Here is a 20,763-nt window from a genome sequence, read left to right on the forward strand (position 1 = left end):
AGTCATCAGAGTCTTCCATGTTACTGAATTCAATGGGCATTTTACAGTTCTTGCCTTACTTGATCTCTCAGCAGTGTTTGACATGAGCATTCCCTGTCTCTCAAACCACTGCATCTGATACCCTTACTTGACAGTGGGCTCTTCTGATGTTCCTCCTAACTGGCCATTCCTTCCTAGTTTGCTTTTCTGATTCCTTTCCTTCCATCCAGCCTTTAAATGTTGGCTTTTCTCAGATCTCTTCTCTTCTCTACATGCACTCCCTAGTAACCTCTTTTGGTCTCATGGTTTCAGATATCATTTATATGCCAATGACTACAATCTCAAATGCATTTCAGCAAATCTAAGACATCATGATTGTAAGATGCACTGAGATTTTGTGTACCACAAAGAAAGACAAAAACACTGCCAATTAAATGATGCAGTGGCTTCTTGCCACATTAATCATAAGATACATTCCATTTTCAGAAGTGTCAGATGTGCAAAATGTACACGCAAGTATTAATGATATATTGTAATGTGTTTTACATAGATGAGCTGCGATTTGCAGAGCATGAATACCTAGTATGTCTTAAGCATGGTGTTCCTAGGAGCATGCAAATGGCTTGCAATAACTCTGTCTAGATAAACTGGTAGTTTCTGAAGAGTCATATCTCTTCAAGTAGGAAAGAGGCCTTATTACCATACGACTTATTATATATGTAGATGAGGTGGAATTAATTTAGCTGGTCAAAGAAGAAATGAGGTGGAGTTATTGAACCAGTGGGTCTTCAAAATGTTGCCAAAAGTCTTGAGATTTGTGTCATTTTATCTAGAGTTGACTGACTTTAGTGTCGCAGTCAAGAATGTTCTGGCTACCTGAGTGTAAACCATGTGGTGGAACTGACCAGGGCTCCCTGTCTTCACAGAATTTCTCAGACAACTAAATTTTAATTTTTGATACTAATTTCATTTGTTGTTATGCATCACTGGGAAATCTTGCTGTTGGTGTTTCCCTAATTGTCATTTGTTTCTTTTTTCCTCCCTCTACTTCAGAATTACTTTTGATAGCTGTGGGACTTGTAAGAACTATTGCCAGATTTTGAAATATAATTTTCCTCAGCAGTATCCAAAGTTAACAAGAAGACATGGAAAAATCTCATTGACTATTCTAATCTACCATCATCTGCAAACCTTGTTCAGTTCTCACTCAGGTTTTCTAAAATTAATTAAAGTTGTATGGCTTCCTTCACTTCTATAGGGAGAACGATTCATGGTAAATTTTTTTGCCTCAAAATGGTATGTTATGTTCAATACGATTATCCCAATAAAGTTTTGTTTCATTAATCATAAGTGCAGGGAACATCGTTTGCATTCCATCTTTAGATATTATTAACTGGTATATCGAATATCACCCCTGGACTTCTGCTTAATTTAGCTAAGCACATTTTAGCATGCAAATGAGTTTTTTTCCCCATAGAAATGTTTCAGAAATAATATATTCCCTTGCTTCCTTTTTCCCACAACTTTTTTCATAATGTCTTTCTTGTAATTAAAAATAAAATGTTGAATGACAAAAGTTTAAATAAAATAATCCAGTCATGTGGAAATTGAAAAATATTCTTTTGAAAAACTCTTAGATCAAAGAAGAAATAAACACTCCAGTTATACACTATCTATAAAGTAAGAAGAATGATAATATTGCAAACAAAAGTCATAAGATGCAGCCAAAGATTTACTTGGAGGAAAATGAACTTAAAAACTTGTTATTAAACAAAAAGAATGAAAATTAATGAGCTGACTATTAAACCTGAGAATTTGGAAATGAACAACAAGAAAACAAAAACCACATAATATACCCAAGGAAAGCCAGTTAAAACATTTATTAACAAACATGAGCAGAAATTAACAATTAGAGAAAAGAAAACTTTTAAATTGATAAACTTAGTACAAAAGAAAAACTTTTGTCTATCTAACCATGAAAATGTAAGAACATAATTTACAATATTAGGAGTGAGGGATAAAGAGAGAAGGATTGAACCACAGATATGAATCGAAAGATTGTGAGAATTTAAAAATCAATTAGTAGATAATTTATAAAGAAAATAGATGTCAAAATGATGTTTAGTAAAAGGTGGAAACATTGAACAGATTTATAACCATACAAGAAATTGAAATAATTATTAAAGAATTATTTCTATGTAAAGAAGTTCCTATATTTGTTTCAAATAATCAATAATTCGTATGTTGAAATCTTTCCAATTTGTTGATGTAATGATAACAGTGATGAATTCACTGTTAAAAGTAGCACAAATAGGCTAGTATATGATAGTCTCTCTTAAAAGCATAGATGTAAAAAAATAAAAATAAAAATATAAGCATAGATGTAAAAAAAATCAAAATAAAAATAAAAAAAAATCAAAATAAAAACAAAACAATTATAGCTTATAAAATATAAGGAATATTAAAGCACCAATGCACCAGTTCCAAGTTGGTCATGTACCAAGAATCCAAGACTTCTTTAAAAATTAAGAAATCCATTATTATTGATAATGTAGGAATAAGAAAAGCAAATATTTATCTAAATACATATTAAAAAGACATATTGTTCATTCCTGATTTTCAAAAATCAAAACTCGTAGTAAACTAAGACTAGGTCATTTCCATAATACAATTAAAAAAAATGTCAACATCAGGCTCAATGGTGAAATATTGGAAGTGCTCCTATTAAAAATGGGTGCAGGTGAGGATGTTCAACAACATGAGCCATCAGGGAAATGCAAATCAATATCACAATGAGATACCATCTCATACCTAGTAGGATGGCTGTAGTCAAAAAGAGAGTATAACAAGTGTTGACAAAGATATGGGAAAATTGGAACCCTCATGGTGGTAAATGGTACAGCCACTTTGGAAAACAGTCTGGGAGTACCTCAAAAGGTTAAACAAACAGTTACCATCTGGCCCAGCAATTCTGTTCCTATGTGTATATATATGTATACCTAAGATAAATGAAAACATATGTCCTCACAAACACACAAGAATATTCATTGCAACATTATTCGCAATATCCAAAAAGTAGAAACAACCCAAATGTCCATCAGCTGACAGATGAATAAATAAAAGTGATATATCCACATAATAGAATATTCCTTGGCAATAAAAAGAAATGCAATACTGATAAAATCTAAAAATGGATGAACTTGAATTAAAACATAAATTGAGAACATGAAGCTAATTGAAAGAAATCAGTCACAAAGTACAACATATTGTGTGATTCTATTTATATGAGATATCCGAAATAGGCAAATCCATAGAGATAGAAAGTAGAATGATGGTTACCTAGTGCCGAGGTGTTTGGGGGAGAAGTGAGGGGTGACTGCTAATGGGTACAAGGTTTCTTTTTGGGTTGATAAAAATGTTTTAAAATTGATATGATAGTGGTTGCATAGTAATGATATTCACAACACTGCGAATATACTTAAAACCATTCAATATTACACTTTAAATGAATGAATTATATGAAAGGTAAATTATGGCTCAATAAAACTGTTATTAAAAAATGAAAACAACACAAGTGACCACTGTTACTGCTGTTATTTACTGCTATTCTGAAGGTTCTAGTTAATGTCATTAAACAAGGGGGAAAAAGAAGTACAAATACTGGAGAAGAAGAGACAAATTATTACAGAAAATATTTTTCTCTACTCTGAACATCCAAGAGACTTTATTGAAAAAATTATTAGAACCTTTAAAAAAAAGTTTGGTAAAGAGACAGTTTAAAACACACATATGAATTAAGCCATAGGCTACTGTCCTGACTATATAAACAGTTCTTATGAATATGTAAGAAATTATGGTCACCTAGTAGGAAAGTAAACCAATGATATGAAGACCATTTACAAAAGAGACAGTGATGAATCACCACATGAATGTGGAACACATCAGTAACAAAAGAAACTTTTAAAACCGTGAACCAACAGGTTAAGGACACTGTTCTTGATCGAGCATCTTTAACATATGTAGCCATTCATAGCATACAAGGCCTCAGGAATTATGCAACCACCTCAGAGTAAATGACATGACGAAAGGAAATATTTTAAATACCTAATAATTTATTTACCTCATTAGGTCCTTGGAAAGTGGGAAGAAGTGGGATAGGATACTTAAGTGCTATTTCCCAAAGTATGGTTTGTTTCAAAATGATCAGAGGAAATCGAAGTGATGGTTGTCCTGAGTGCTGTTTGACCTTGGAGTTGTCCTGAGGACTGTTCCTTAGGTCGGATACCCCACTAGGTCTTCCCTAGAGCAATTGAGAAGCTGTGGACTCTCCAATTACACCAGGACCCTAGCTTCTACATGAGGCTAAAGAATGGAGTAGATACAACTCACTAATCCTAAGCAACCTCATGGAAGCAAGAAACCATCCTGATGAGAGATGAGGATTGAGCGCGTATCTAGATGTCTGTAGGTCATTGATCTTTGGCAGTAGCAAGTAGCACTGCTAAGCCTGCTGTCATTTCAGGAATGTTCATTTGTTGACTGTGGCAGCTCTACCTTATCAGAGTCATCATCTCTTCAGTTTTCACTTGCCCTGTAGAGGTTGTTTGTCATTTCCATTACCTTTTATATTGTAGTGATCCCAGTGCACATATTCTTGAAACTGCACTGCATATAAGAGGTGTGTGCTTGAGAAAAATTTTTTCTGAAATCTCTCCTAACAGTTCAGATTAGCTCAGTGGTGAGAATTTTATTTTTTAAAGAGATTTTATTCTAAGTGAATGTGAGCATCTTAATTTGGGAGATTTTCCCAAATTAACATGCAGAAGATTTCTCTAATACCTTTTGCTCCCAGATGTATATTTATATTTTCTGCTCACTTATGTGGAAGCAAACAGCCTTGACACTGTTTTTTTACAACTGAGAAACACTCAGAAAAGTACATTATTTTCTTTTTAATAGAAAATAATTCCTACACAGTTATTGTGTAAACTCAGAACTCTGATGTATATACTTCTCACCTTTAATTAGAATTACATAATTATAGTGAAATAAAAATGCAGACCTATTTAAAATACAGAAAGAGCATCCTTAAAAAATAGGGTTCGTAAATCTTTTATGGTACATTTAATGTTATATTTAAGTAATGGGTGACTTTTTATCTTTTGATATACAGAATTATATTCTGAGATCTAATTAAAGGGGCAGAGTTTGGTCTTTATCATTGGGAGAATTCTCAAAATTATCTTTAGGATTAAATACAAGGTTACCTACTTGTTACTTATTTTTGTGACTAGCTCTTGTGCTTTACTATAACTCTGTCAAACTGATTTCTCTAGGTCGAAAATGTCCGCTTGGTAGATCGACTATCTTCTAAAAAAGCAGCCCTAGGTACTTTGTATTTGACGGCTACTCATGTCATATTCGTGGAAAATGCAACTGACACCAGAAAAGAAACATGGGTATGCATTCCTTATTTTGAGCTTTACGCGTTTGAAGTAAAAAGTTTGATCCTCCATTCTTTTGTTTGTACTCAGGGTGAGGTGGGTGAGCTTTTGGTGTGCAGGTGTTCAGAGGACTGTTTTTAGAATGTGACCTTTGCCTTTTTCTGTACAGAGGCAAATCTATTTGATCCTCTTATTCATTTTAAACACCAATTATTTGACCAACATCAAACTTAGACCTAGAAATAGCCAGAGATGTAAGTGGTTCATGTTAAAGCCATCAGGTAGAAATTCAATAATATCAGTATGCCAGATAACAGTTTTTTTTTTACTATTTTGTCTCGACTTTTTTGATAATTAAAAAAAAAAAAGAAGAAAAGGAAAGCTAGGGAAGAGTCCTACTATCAGGTATTTCTGCTACTTAATAATGAGACCATTAGCTATTTCTTATTTTATTTAGCCGCCTAACTATGACATTATGACCAAGAGCTTGAGTCCCTGAACTGTAGATTTTGCCTTTTCTATATTCTGTAGATATTATGTTTTTAGCAGAAGGTGGCAGGTACTAAGTAAAGAGGAATTTAAAGAAAGAAATGCTGCCATTGAGGACTAAGCAGAGACCCTCCTAAAACACCAGAGATGCCCTTCAGCATGATTTCATTAAAAATAAATCTCTTCTGCAGCCTGACTGACCACCAACAGCTTAGAAAACAAGCTCAAATTGCTACTGAACTTGAACATTCCATGTGGAATTCAGGATCATGGTGGCCCTTCCCAGCGGAGTCATCTCTAACTTTTGTTGATTGCAACATTTATTTTACTAACTTCTCATGACCTTATTTAATTTTAGCTATTAACTGCAATCAACGTTTGACCACCAAAATGTTCCCATACCTGGACTTGTACAAAATTGTGTACTGAATAGTTGGCTTCAAATAATTAGCCTGGATATCCGAAAGCTTGGCATTAAAAAATGAAATGATAAATTTAGACAGTTGGATTTTTTTTTCCCCAAAACATCTGAGTGCAGGTGCTGGGCTAGCTGAAGGTTGGGGAGTGTTTCTTGTCTGTGTGTATGGCTCAGAGATCTGTGTTACTCCTTGTCATATTTATCGGTTATTTGTGCTTAGCTTATCCGCATTAATTTTTGGTTGTAGATTCTTCACAGTCAGATTTCCACCATTGAAAAACAGGCAACAACTGCTACTGGATGCCCTCTGCTTATTCGTTGCAAGAACTTTCAGCTATTACAACTCATCATACCGCAGGAGAGAGACTGCCATGATGTGTACATCTCTCTGATCCGCCTTGCAAGGCCAGGTAGGGCAATTAATATGGACCCACTCTTATGAAAACACAAATCACATTCAAGAAATTTGTATAGTGCTTGAGAATTATATAGTGTTTTAGGAATTAGATGTTATCCCAGGCCTCAGACGAGACCAAGAAATCTGAATGACATAGTTCCTTGTCTTTTAGGGTCTCTCCCTAACTCATGTACTATATGAACCTCTTTCATTGTTCTTTGTATTCCCTTTATCTCAGTGGGGGTCATAATGTGTTTCCTTTTGGGGTGAAATCATCTTAAAATTATGCCCTTCTGGTACTAGGATACTCAAGCCACTTTGATTGAGGTCTAAGACCAAACTGACAAATTGTTTTGTGTGGAAAACCTTGATTTCAAACAGCTCTGGTGCTGTTTTCCTCCTCCTGGGGCCTTTAAAGTTTGTTTTCTGTTGCTTTTTGATAGGAATATATGTTTCCCAAGATTGGTATAACTAGACCTTTGTTAGCATCAGTGAATCTTCAAAGTATAGATCTATCCAGTTCTCCTATACAGAACCCCCTTAAGTGTCCTAGGAAGAACGTTCAGTTGATTCAAAATGTGTTTTCAGTTACTCTCTTGTTGTATCCCTCATCTTGGGTCTTCGGATTTCTCACTTACTATGTGCTTCTGATGAAGTGTTTCTTCTCTCTGTGTGTGGCTCGTGTGAGCTGTGGGGTTCTTTTGCTTAAAAGAAATACACAACTAAGTTTCTTGGGAGAATACAGTGAAAAGAGATCATTTATATAAAAGTAATATCCGTGATAGTGTTACCCAGAAGTAGGCTTGTAGTTACTTTGCTAAACGCTTTGTGATTTGGGACAAGAAGTTTGGTTATAAACTCATCACGGCATTTGGTTGGGTCCTTACTTTCTTATGCAATGGTCATATCATCTATAGACAGCTAAGAGCTCAAGTTATGGCATGAAAATGATGCCAGGAGCTGTCAGAATTTGATGATTTCGACTTTATTTGCTCCTCTTTCAAAGCAGCTGGTTGAAGCTTTTTCATCTTAGTGTGATGAAAAGAACTGCCGAGTTAGCCAGAAAAGCGGTTGAACTTTTCAGAGGGGCCACTATAATTGGAACACAGTTCTGGGAAGATGTACATTAGGTTGCATACAGCTGAGAATGCGAGGACAATTGTGCGCCAGCAGTTTCTGTGTCACTGATTAATGGATGTACTGGATAATAAATGTGCTCTGACCGGATTAATGGGATTTAGGAATAGCCCAGAGACCTGGGAAAGGGCTAAGCGGCTGGAAGATCACAGTGGCAGTGAGGGCTCTGGCCCCTGATGACAGCCAGAACTCACATGCGAGGGTCCCCAGGGTAGAAAATCACTTCGTTCTCCTTAATTTTAAAAACATGTACTTTTTTCTTAAAGGTGAAGTTTTGGGAGTTAGGTACTAGACATAGCCAGGGACCAAAAAAGAAAACCATAGTAATTATTGAATTGAAACCATTACCTAAGAAGATTTATAAAGTCACCAGAAAGAAGTTTTGAAACATTGGAATTAGAAATGACAGTTTACATAAAACATAGTACTTTAATAAGTGTGGGAAGATGAAATAGAACCCAGGCAGTTTCACAGTTTAATGTTAAAGGCAGTGCTAAAATTAGGACAGATTATAGCCTTGGAAACAGGATTTTGAATCTGGGTGGAGGTGGGGATGGTCTCCATTGGGGTAGGGGTGACTTATCAGAACCATCCTTTACTCTCCTGTAGTTATATCAGAAGAGGTAGGGTGTGTGTGTGTGTGTGTGTGTGTGTGTGTGTGTGTGTGATGGTAAAGATTTCAGTCTGTTAACAGACTGAAAGGAGAGGTCCTGGAGCAAGGGGGGGCGGGGGTGGAGATGAGAACAGAGAAACCAAAGTAGAATTCTGATGGGTTATTCCAGTTAGTCATCAACATGAATCAAATATATTCAGCTTTCCTTATGGACACAGCTAACCACAAGATCCTGTAGAAGACAATTTTTTTTTTTTAAATAAAAGAAGAAATGTTTGGGAGTTCATTTAAGTCAAGGTGAATTAAAGAGATAATTTCAAAGCTCTTGAGATTCTCTCTACCCTGAATTAGGATTTTTAGGATAAAGGTAAGTCAAATTACTAAAAAAATTGGTGAGATTTTATTGGTTTGCCTTTTGTCTGAATTAAGATTGGTCAGAATTTGTCATGGACTATAAAGAGCCCAGTAAAAAAATAAGATAGCCAAATTCAATGAGCTCCTTAATTCCAAGTAAAGAAATAATTTAGGTTAAAATAATGGTGTGGCCCAAATGAGAAAATAAGCTAACCCCATAAATCTAATGTACTAATAAAGATGTACTAATAACGATATACATTTTAATGATGATAAGACCGCTATTTCTCAGAGGGCTTTCATTTTTCCCATGGTTTCTCTTTTCTCCTCCCTCTAAATTGCCTCCTGCTATTTATTTTTGTATCAATTATCTTTCCCTCTGTAGTGTTTCTGGGTCCTTAACATTTGACCATCTGTTTTGTTTATTTTCTCATTTTTACTAAAATATTTTTTCAGCTCATCTTAGTCTACAATTCTTCTGCTATTCATTATGATTTTTAAAATCCCATAATTGATGTAGCATCATTTGTTTAATTTAACTCTTTACAGTTCTTGTCTAAGTCATCACTACTTAAGCTGTTTTTACAGTGGGTAATTTCCTTTTCATTTATGATAATAATATCTGGGTCCAGTAGCCCTTTTTATGAAGCATTAGCTTCCACGATCCTAATGTTTAATTTGAGCACTTGTTCGTTGAAAATAGACAGGAAGTTCTCATTATTTTTATCTGTGCAAAATCCAATATAGCTGTGTTACCTTTTCACACCTTTTCAAATGGTTTCCAAGTTCATTTATTTTAAGTTGCCTGAATTAAATAGAAGGTTTGGAGCAATTTAGCTTTCAACTGTTACTTTTGGTTCTAAAAAATGCCACATTTTGTGTCCTTGTAATGACACTTCCTTTCTCTCCCCACCCTTCACACTCTGCTGATGTCGATTTGTATTTGTTTTTCCTTTAGGTTTTTTAAAAAAAATTGTATAAGGGAAACAATCAATAATATAATTGTATTACTCAGGTTTTACATTGGTTGTTACAAGTTTCCTTTTGATTTTTAAAGTACTTTTGATTTTAATATTAAATTACCTTTGGTTTCTCTCAGTCTATAATGAGAAAGAATCCCCCATCTTTTTTCCCCCTAAACATTCGGTTTTCGTGACCTTTCTCCTGATACCTGGGAAACAAGCTGGGTTAATTTTCTTTCTTCCCTGATTGCTTCGTTTTACTTAGTCACTATCTTGTTTGGTAAAATGAACACCCTTTCCTTTTTTACAGGAGCAAGGGAGCAGAGGTGGTGTACAGAGGCAGGCTCATTTGTGGGCTTGGTGGTTCCCAGTTGAAAGATTTTCTACTTGATGGCGTAACCCTTCTTCATGAATTAGGAAGTGGGGTTATCTGAGAGTCATAGAGCTGATGAGAGCAATACGTATTGAAACAATTGCAGTGACACACGCTTCCCTGTGTTAAGGAGGAGCACACGGTGAACGACAGTGCTAAAATAAAATAAAGTCATCAAAACATGCTTCTCGATGCTTGGGTTGAGTTTGTGCTGTCTGCTCAGTTCTGAGACACTGGCTTTCCTAGAAACGTAGCTGAAGTGCTACTCCTTAATTTAATGCGGTATTTTAGAAATTGTCATTTTTCTTTCTGAATAGATAGAAAAACCTTCAAGTCTACTTTTGTTTAGCAATTATATGATTTAAGGAGGTCAATAAAGTAAATACTGGAATGATTTCCACTTAACTTTTTCTGAAAAATACTTTTTTTTCTTTTTTTAATTAGAGGTACGCATTTAGTGTACTTCCCCAGTGCATGGCATGTTGAATATTTGCTTCTTATTGGAGGAGCTCTTGGGGTGAGACCTTCAGCGCTCCTCCTGTTGAAACGTGCAGTCGCGAACCGCTAAAGGTGTTTTATGTTGACTGTGATGGCCCATCTTTGTGATGTGAAAAGCCAGTGAAGTATTTAACACATCTGTTTTAAGAGTGGGTGACAAACGAGGGCTTTGACCTTCCTAACACAGACAGACATTTTCTCTCAGTTCAGATTCTGTAAAGACTAGAGATTTCTCTAGCCCTACTTTTATTGTTTTTAACTTATCTTCCTGACAATTACTGAAAATTCTGCTAGGTGTTTTATAGGAGATGCAGGGGAGGGGAACAGAACATGGCAAATGGGAAATATTCAGTAAAATTGAAGTCTGTGTTCATGTGGCTTTTTAGTTTCTCTGAGTAGGCAGGTCTCGGCTATAGGCTTCTCCTGAGCTAGCCTCTGGGTTAGAAGCTTGCCCACACTAACAAGACTGAGCACTGACAAACAAAAATGTAGTTTTCTCTGCCCTCAAGTACAACTTTACTGAAATTGGGCTGAGGGTATGGTTGATCACCCTTTTCTTTAAAAATAGTTGAAAGAAAATATTTCATAATTTCAGTGGCTACCCATTCTAACGTCTCCCAATTCAAGAGGGATCATCTTAATGCCTATTATATAAATTATTCTTGCTTTAATTTGAGTAATTTCCTTGCCTTCTTCCCAATGACAATAAGCATGAGCCCATACACAGGAAACTCAGTAGTCGTAGAATGTAATTATTCTTCTTCCTTTAAACCTATTTGTAAATATTTAACAAAGGGAACTTTACTTTCATTATTATTCCATGTTCATTAGCTTTTCTTTCACGGAGGGAACTGAGGCTTTCTCAGGAAATACTTTTGGCATCTTAAACAAATTGCCTTTGCGGTTAACATGATATCAGAAGCCTGAGTCATGAAATTGGTACTTAGAGATGGAAAAGATGTGTCAGTGTCAAGGCAGCTGTTCCCAGAACAGAATCTCAATTTTATACGCCATCTGCTCAATTAGCTAAGATAACAAGAAACACTTTTTACTGAAAGTGTCTACTCTGTGTTTGTGCATGTACCTGTTTATGTGTATTTCCTTATTTGCTGAAATCATCAGTGTTCTAAATTTTGAAGTTTAGAAATATGACATCAAGAGAGACTGAAATAGAATGTAGCTTATCTCACTGATGCACCACAGTCTTCATACTTCACATATAATGAAAAAGTCTGGTACTTCAAGTTATGATCCTTATCTTCCTTCTTGTAAGTGAGTCATCTCAGTAGTAATCACTGGAAACTGAGTTTTGATCTCAGGCTGCCTGTGTGTTACTGTGGCCTTTTGCTGGTCACTGGTGAGATTCTTTACAGGGCCTCCAGATAGATACATTCACAAGCATTAAATTGTCTGTGCTGAATGCCATCAGCAGATTAAGGAATAAATGTGGGGACCTAAAAAAAATTGTGAGGAAAAAGAAATCTGTTGGCAAAAAAGCAGGAAAATTAGGAGGATAGAACAAGGAGAGAAAAGGTATAAAAGTGGTCCATCTGGGAAGAAGAGAGGACCTGCCTCAGAAGAGCAGTATTTGTGTATCCTGTACAGCCAGACTGCCTAATTGAAATCCAGACTCCCCATTTATCAGCTGTGTGACCCTGGGGACATTCTTCAACTTCCTTTTGCCTCACATTTCTCCTTTGTAAAACGAGGTCCGTCATGGTGCCTACTAGATGGATCAGTACTTTTAATTAGAAGGAATCTGGGATGAAATAAGGGTTCAGTGAACTATCAACCACAATCTATTAGCACCAGACGTGCTTAGATCTTTACTATCCAGTATGTTAGCCACTGGCCACATGTGGTTGTTGAGAGTTTAAAGTGTGGCTAGAATGAACTAAGATGTGCTGGTAAATGTGAAATACACATGGAATTTCAGAGACAGTACAAAACAACATATATAAAATATCGATGAATAAGTTTTATATTATGTGCATGTTGAAATGAAAATATTTAGGATATATTGGGTTACATAAAGTATATTAATAAACTTTTATTGTTTCTTTTTAGTTTTTTAATATGGCTACAAAGACATGTTAAGTGACATGTATGATTGTATTTCTGTTGGACAGCTCTGGCCCAGATGCTTCCCGCAACAAAGAAAACCAGAGCAAGGAAACCAAATCTTACATCTTATTGCGGGTGGTGGGCTAATGGGTCTGGCTTCATAAGCATAAAAAGCGATACATAAATAAAAGATATCCCGGCAGAGTTGAAAGAAGACTTTCACATATATCCTTCAGCTTGCCCCATGTGACCAGGCAGTGTGAATGGATATTTTTTCATGAATCCTATAAATATTATATGAATAGTACAAATTATGACATTTATGTAGTCATTAAAAGTTCAGATATTTTCAGTACAAACACTTAGATATATTCTGTTGCTTTTCTAGCTATTTTCTTTCTTAATACTGTAAGCACCAAAATGTAGCAGTGACGTGGGCCTCTGTCCACCTCCCAGAGATCTTCCCAAATCCACACTCAATAGATGCAAAGAGATTGAATTCTTGATATCTAATGAATGCAAACATTCTTAATTAATATTTATGCTCCATATTTCATGTGATCTGGAAAATATATCTGCTTTCAAAAGCATTAAAAAAAAAAAAGCACAAAATGAAGAAGGCCTTGTTTATAAAATGAAAGTAGCTCCTGCAAAGTCGAGTCCAACTGTCGTAAGGTCTTTGTGGGCAACCCTACCCATAGAGACGGGGTGCTTCTGGGAACTTCAAAGGGGTGAGGAGCAGGACTGGCCTCTTGGTGTGTTCCAGCCCAGACAGAGTTGTTTTGGGGTGATTTGGTTCTGGCTTTGACTGAGCTTGATTAGACTTATTCTGCTTTTTCTCGCAGTGAAATATGAAGAGTTATACTGCTTTTCATTCAACCCCAAGCTGGATAAAGAAGAAAGAGAACAAGGGTGGATGCTGATTGATCTCAGTGATGAATACAAGCGCATGGGCCTCCCAAATGATTATTGGCAGCTCAGTGATGTGAATAGAGACTACAGAGTAAGTGGAGGCATTGAGTGAAAGCCAGATATTTAATCCAAATGAAATCATGATTTCACACAGCTGAGCATGACTTCTGCTTGATCTCCTTAAGTTTTTATAGCTCTTTATAGATGCAAATATATGGATTTCTAAGTCTCTCTCGGTTATTGCTGGCTATATTTCCTAGCTTCTGGAATTAGAAAGTTTGACCAAGGGGAGCTTAGAGACCATCCCCTCCACACTCTTCCTCTCACAGCTGAGGAAATGGAAATCCACACAAGCCCATCAACAGACCTCACGGCCAAGCAGTTGGTGAGAGAGCCGGCCAGGCCCTCTTCTCCCATCAAGTCTTTTTATAGTACAGCGAGTGATTAGTGGGGAAGTCACAGAGACGCTGATGGCAGTTTGGCACAAGCTCCTCTCTGTACTCACTGAACTCTTGATTGGTACACAAGGTCACCGAGAGGCTTCCCTAGAGAAATGTGGAGAAATGTGTCTACACTTGTGGAAAGGAATATGGAGAGGAAGGGAAAAGGAGTGGCCGAATTAATCCCATATTCTCCCTAATGATGAGCTTACAAGTTAGTGTTGGTTTCCTTATTAACTTTTAAAATATTTTAAGTAATAAAAGTAAGAACATTGCAGAGAATTTACATAAGTGAGACAAAAGGAAAAAAAAAATCACCATCTCATTGTCCTAACATTCTTATTAGGTTTTAAAATTTTCCTTCAGATTTTTTCTTATCTGTGTAGTTTAATAACTTTTTCTTATGTAAGTAATGCATTTTATTATTTAAAGTTAGAAAATATAGAGGAGGAACTGTTCAAATATGTGTAACAAAAATGGAATCATACTACATATACCTTTTCTGCCTTTCTTCACATAGCATATTGTATTTTCCTGTCAATAAATATATTTTATATTATTTAAAACATTATATATTACATAATATGGCTATGACATATTGTCTACCTAATCTCCAGTTTTTAGACATTTAGATTATTGTTATCTTTCATTATTTTAAATAACAGTGAGAACATCCTGGTACCTATACCTTTGCTCACGTTAAAATTTTTTATTTTAAAGACAGGTTCCTAAAGGTGGAACTTCTATGTCAAAAGTTTGACACAAATTTTTGGAAATATTGTCAAAAATGATTGCAGAAAGATTGTAGCAGTTCATATAAATTCTCAGCAGTTGTGTATGAGAATGTTTGATTCCTGTTATCCTTACCAGTCAAGAGTTCATTTTTTTTAAAAAAGTCTTTGACAGTTTGATAGTGAGACATGGGATTTCTCATTAAAATTTAATATGCATGCTTTGATTTCTTGTTTTGTAGCTTTATATGTGCTGATCGACCATTTATATCTCCTGTTAATTAACCATATCTGGTCACATATTTTGAATCCTTATTATTTTCTTCATCTTACCATAAGGATTTTCTGTATTGCTCATTGTAACACAGCGTTCATATCAGTCAGTTAACTGACCAGATAACATTTCATCAAATGAATGTACCATAATATACTTCAGTATTCTCAACTATTAGTCATTGAGATTACTCATGTTCACAACCATGTGAATTTACTAACCATACAGTTAAATTTGAAAAAATGCTAATTTTATTAGTGTGAAATGGGTCTCGGTGTGGTTTTATTTGCATCACTTTCATCACTAGCAAGTTTGAGTTTGTGTTTATTGGCAATTCAGGATGACTCTTCTATGAATTGCCTATTTTTTTCTATAAGGTTTTCTTTTTCCTATTGATTTTTAGAAGTTCCTTATATATTTTACATACTCCGTTATCATTTATACGTGTTGCAAATATCTCCACTCAGGAGGTATTGATATACTGTTCCTAGGGTACCTTTATCCTTAGAACTTTCAAGTTGTCAATCTTTCCTATTTGTTTTAAGTTTTAGTATATTGTTTTTAAAAAAATTCTAGTATATTTGCTAACAATACAATTTGACACTATATAATTTCTATAACTACATTTTTACTAGTTATGGTTATAGCGTTGTAATAAATCTCGATATCCTATAGGTCAGGTCTTTCCACATTATTCTTCTGAATATTTCAAATTTACGGATTATTTGTAATAGAATGGATGCTTTTATGATACTGAATATTCTTCATAATTACACTTAAGTCTAACAACCATAACCTTACACTGTTAGTAGACATTTGAGTCCTTTTTGTCTCAATCATTATAAAATATCTGACTAATGGAATCAGATCGTTTGTTCTTACACTGAAGCCACCCTGTGCAGTGATTTTTTAGCTTTGAAATTAAAAGAAGGAAAACCCAAGGTTAGTAAAGAAAATTGGAATCGGATATCCTTTTTTAAAAAATATATGACCCACCCTTGGGTGAGGAAGAAAATCTTGTGGAATAATATTTTCTTGGGAACATAGGTTTTTCCTATTTTCGATGAGTTTTTCTTCTAGAATTAGTACCACACAAACATGACTCAATATTTAGTCACCTAAGTCCTACACTGTAGAGACTGCAAAACATGAGTTATGCAGCATTTCTTTTCAAAAGTAACACAGCAAACCAAAACCAAGAATTCACAAATGGTGTTGAAACAGAAAAGGTGAAAACCTAGGGAATTTTATGATTTTGCAAATATCATTGAAACAGGGAGAAAGATGATATATCCTTATTTATTACCAATTTAGGAATTTAATAAAAGTTGGTTCTTTCAAAAAATTTCTAATAGCCAATTGAGAAGGTTATGCCTTTATTACTTTGGCTTTTAACCTCATGGTTAAGAAAACATTTACTTTTTATTTCTTTTACAAGAGTTATTCTCATAAATTTTGAGATAAGTGGGGCCGATGGTGTCATCTCATGGAGAGGAAGCTATTGCCTGTGGGGAAAATAACACCATACATAGAGTATAAAAACTTAAGTTTACAACCAGTTCTGCCATTTTTTATTCATGTGCTCTTGGGCAGGCTAATTATTATCATCATCATCAATATCTCAATCATTACTATTATCCCTATTTATAAGATACAGTGAAGGGTAATCTAACTCTCTAAACTAAGATTTCCTTTTGTGCTTAACTCTTGGAATTGTCTTTATTTAAATAAAATAATTAACATACATTACTAGGTTAAAATTTTTATCTGTTTCTCTTGGAATAAAATTTAAAGTATAATTCAAACCAGTAATTTTTAAAAAATGTTTACTTTAGTTCTCTACAGCTGTGTTTTATGTGTTATGTATTATTTATATATAAAGCATTTTATGCTGCTCATACATACCTTTCTTTTCCTCAATACATCATAAATTCCTTGAATAAAATTTAGGTCCTAAATGTTTAAGAAGAAAGTTTCTACGTAGATATATCTCAGTATTTGACGGCTAACTCTCATCTTGAAGTGTTTAGTTGAATGGTTGGTCCTCAGTAAATACAGATTAAAATGCCTTGAATGCCATGTTAGATGGATCTTGTCCTGCAGTGGAAAATACATTTACTGGAGGGTTATAACCAGGTCAGCAAAGATCTGTAGTGCTAGGAATCTGAAGTCCTAGAGGCCAACAGCTCTTTTGTATTTATTACTGCCATAGCATATAACATAATGCCTGGCACAAACTAAGCATTCAATAAAAACTTATTTAGTGAGTGAAAGAATTAACAAAAAAAGATTCCTCTTACTTGACAAGGCCAACCGAGACATGCAAGCACTCCAGGCAGGCTAATTTATTTAGTGGAGAACAAAGAAAATTGTTTCCTTATTAATAAAAAAAAATATGCAGAAATGATTATAATTTAATTCACTTTCATTGGCTTATGCAGTCAGTGTAAAGAAAATTCAAAAGAAAAACATTTTTCACTTTTCTGAACTTCTTATATTCTCTCCTAATCTTCTTAGGTGATTTTCTAAACCAGACAAAATTTTGCGAGGTGCATCGAATAGTTTCAGAATTTGATGGCATAAATTGCACTGTGCTGTGCATTATTCATTGGCAGAATTTTGACTATAACTGCTTGAGCTTATTGCAAAAATGACAGCAGTCAATGCTACTCAGGCTTGTTATTTTAATTTCCGTTTGAAAGTGCTGTCTACTTTCATGAAAGCAGGATGAACTTACTTTTCTTTTTTAGCTTTGTTAAGAAGTTGTATCTTGAAATCTGACTTACCTGGCACCATAAGTCTGACTATTCTCCAAAGGTGTTTCAGCATCTCTTAGAGCTTCCCATGTAGGTGCTTATCAGAAGGCCCTGTGTTTAAGCTCTGACCCTTGGAATCTTTTCCCCTGTACCCCGTGCTCTGGGGAAAGCAGGGTCCCTGCACCTGGCACTGACGTGTTCCTAGAGGGAGGGCCATGACAGCTGGTGCGAGCCTGACCCCTGTTCCCTGGGGTCGGGTTGTTGAGCTTTTGGTCCCTGCTCATGACAATCGCAGAGGGTGCCTTTTCCTACTCTGTGGAGAGAGAGAGCTCAGGTGCTATCAGAGGGCAAAGGGGCCTTCCCTTTCCTTGTGAAGAAAGAGTATTCTGAATAGGTTGGGGCTGAGAGCATCAAGCAGAGCGGGCTCTGGCTGTTTCCCTTCTCTCTTGGTGCCATACCAGATATGTATACATAAGAGCTACAAACAACGGGGGCCAAGTTGGGCATCTTTTGGCCTTGGGAGGCCACAGGAGAACCTGGCAGGAGCTCCAGAGTTCCTAGCTCACCTCTTTGCTCTTTAAAAAGGCTGTATGTAATAAGCATGTTAAGAAAGCTCACCCATTACTTCCTTCTTATTTAATCATAAATAACTTTGAAATTCCTTGGTGTTGTAATAAGGAAGAAAGTAGGTAATTCCCAACTTACTGAAAACCTACCAATTTCCTTGTAAAAACTATTATTTTAAGAAAATGTTCTTAGTCTGGTACAGTGACTACATGTCTTGAACTTCAGACAGGCAGGTGTGGTCTGTGTAGTAATGTCCTAGCTGACTGACTGAAGAGAGGATCAGACACCAGATTCACATGGGGAAGGAAGGACAGTGTCTTGTGGCAGTGATTCTGGTAAAAGCTCTCTGGGGCCAAGTGATCTGGGCCATCTGTTCTTGGAACGGGATTTTCCTCCAGAGCGTCAGTGCCAGAGCCCATGTTAAAGTCTTTGGCAATCTTCCTTTAAATGTCTTTGAGAAATACAGAAATTGCACTTTGGGGCTGGCAACATCACTTTTGTGGCCCTTTTATCTCCTATTTTATGTTCACCAGTCCGGTGACAAAGCCAGTGACGGCAGGCAAGGGAGGGCATCATCATGGAACAATGAGAATGAGATTTGCAGGCTTGGATCTCGTGTGGGCTGGGTTTTGTCCCCTTTGGTCTCATCTTTCCAGAGTGGAAAGGGTGATGGACAAGAGGACATGCAGGCGAAGCAGTTCCCCTGTGGCTACATCTGCTTGAGGAGTCCTCTTGAAGTGCCCAAGAAGATGCTTGACTTCCAGGAAAGTAACAGATGGTTTGGTGAAGCCCAAAGAGCCACCATCTAAACCATCTTCACATTGCAAAAAGATTGATTGGCTGATGTTAAAAGTAAAATATGTGTCGAGCAACAATCAATTGATATTGCTATTGCTACTACTAACATTTTTGTCAGACCTAGTGGTTTATAAAGTCCTTTGTCCTGAGTGTTATCTAATTTGATCTTTATATCAACCTGTGAGATGATATTTCTGTTTTATATCAGTTTTAGAAATCAGAAAACCAAAATTCTCAGTGTACTTTGACTTGCAGAAGGTGATGAAGTTGGCAAATCTGAGCCAGGTTCTAAACAGCTGATTTCTGACTATATCACAAGATTTTTCTAAGGCACCAGAGTTTCCACTGTGGGAACCACTGCTTGGGATGCACAAAGAGAGCAAATCATTTCTCACCACTTATAAAACCGATACTTAAGAAATAAAAATAAAGCTGTTATATTGTGTGGTAGGAAGTCAGATGGAGAAATTTACATGAGCCGGAAGCTCAGGGCGGAGGCTTCCCGAAGGAGGTGGAATGGGGTTGGCCCTGGAAGAGTGGATGGGATTTGGGAAGATCAGGGTGGAGTATCCAGGGAGGGCGTTGGCTTTACTGCCAGCTCAGAGGCAGAAGCACACACACTGTGTGCAGGGACAGAAAGATGACCTGAAGACTTTACTACTGGTGGTTGCATTTTAAGAAGTTGTCTTCTAGTATCAGGCCATCTTTCAAACAAAACAGGCAGCTAAAATTTTCTCAGCTGCCAAAATGCAGAATTGCAATTTTTCCTTCTTGATGAAAGAAATACTCATTTGTCACTGTCTTGTCTCACACAAACAGCCCTTAGAGAGAAGAGACAGTGTATAAGGACAGGATGCTAAAGATTATTTTGCTTTTCTTTACTATGATTTCATAGAATCAGTAGCACTTCATTTCTTTTCGTTTCCTCAAAATAGCCTCCTCCGTAACTTGGTTAAGGAAACAAATATACAACTTGTAAGTCTGATGAATGGAACTTCTTGTGGAAGTTCGCAAAGCATTACTAGATTGCCTAAAAATCCCCTTGTGTTCTCTGTGACAGGTTTGTGATTCTTACCCGACTGAACTGTACGTTCCCAAATCAGCCACAGCGCATATCATAGTGGGAAGTTCCAAATTCCGGAGCAGACGGCGATTTCCTGCCCTTTCTTACTACTATAAAGATAACGACGTAAGTCCAAAGGCATGCTTTTGTTTTATGCTTTGCTTTTCTTCTTTTATCATCAACAGGCATTTTCTAGTGGCCAGCTGCCGTGCGTGCATGTTTGAATTCTTAAAGGTACGTGGATATTGCTGTGAGTGGTATGAAACAACACAGCTGTGCTTGAACCCCTATCTCGTGTAGGAGTTGCCAGTCCACATTTATTTGACAATAAAGTAAAGCAACAGCGTCAGAAAATACCCAAACTTAATCATCCAAGTGAGTGTTGGCCTCTTCTAAGTGGTCAGTCACCTGGAGAGGCACCACACTTGTTCAAACACTGCTGAGTACCTTTGCAAAGCCTATTTTAGAAAAGCGCCTCCACACCGCCCCACCCC

The 20,763-nt window shown here is 36.2% G+C and overlaps 1 protein-coding gene across 1 annotated transcript in view; it reads left to right on the top strand.

Moving 5' to 3' along the window:
- MTMR7 (myotubularin related protein 7) overlaps positions 1–20,763 on the top strand; it is a 91,881-nt gene that overhangs the window by 25,441 nt on the left and 45,677 nt on the right. Inside the window, exons 2-5 of the mRNA XM_006916421.3 lie at positions 5,316–5,438; positions 6,578–6,740; positions 13,574–13,731; positions 20,267–20,395. Of these exons, the coding sequence (XP_006916483.1) occupies positions 5,316–5,438; positions 6,578–6,740; positions 13,574–13,731; positions 20,267–20,395 (573 nt within the window). The remainder of the gene's footprint in view (positions 1–5,315; positions 5,439–6,577; positions 6,741–13,573; positions 13,732–20,266; positions 20,396–20,763) is intronic.

The sequence above is a fragment of the Pteropus alecto genome, unplaced genomic scaffold, assembly GCF_000325575.1.
Source record: "Pteropus alecto unplaced genomic scaffold, ASM32557v1 scaffold24, whole genome shotgun sequence".
NCBI classification, from domain to species: Eukaryota; Metazoa; Chordata; class Mammalia; order Chiroptera; family Pteropodidae; genus Pteropus; species Pteropus alecto.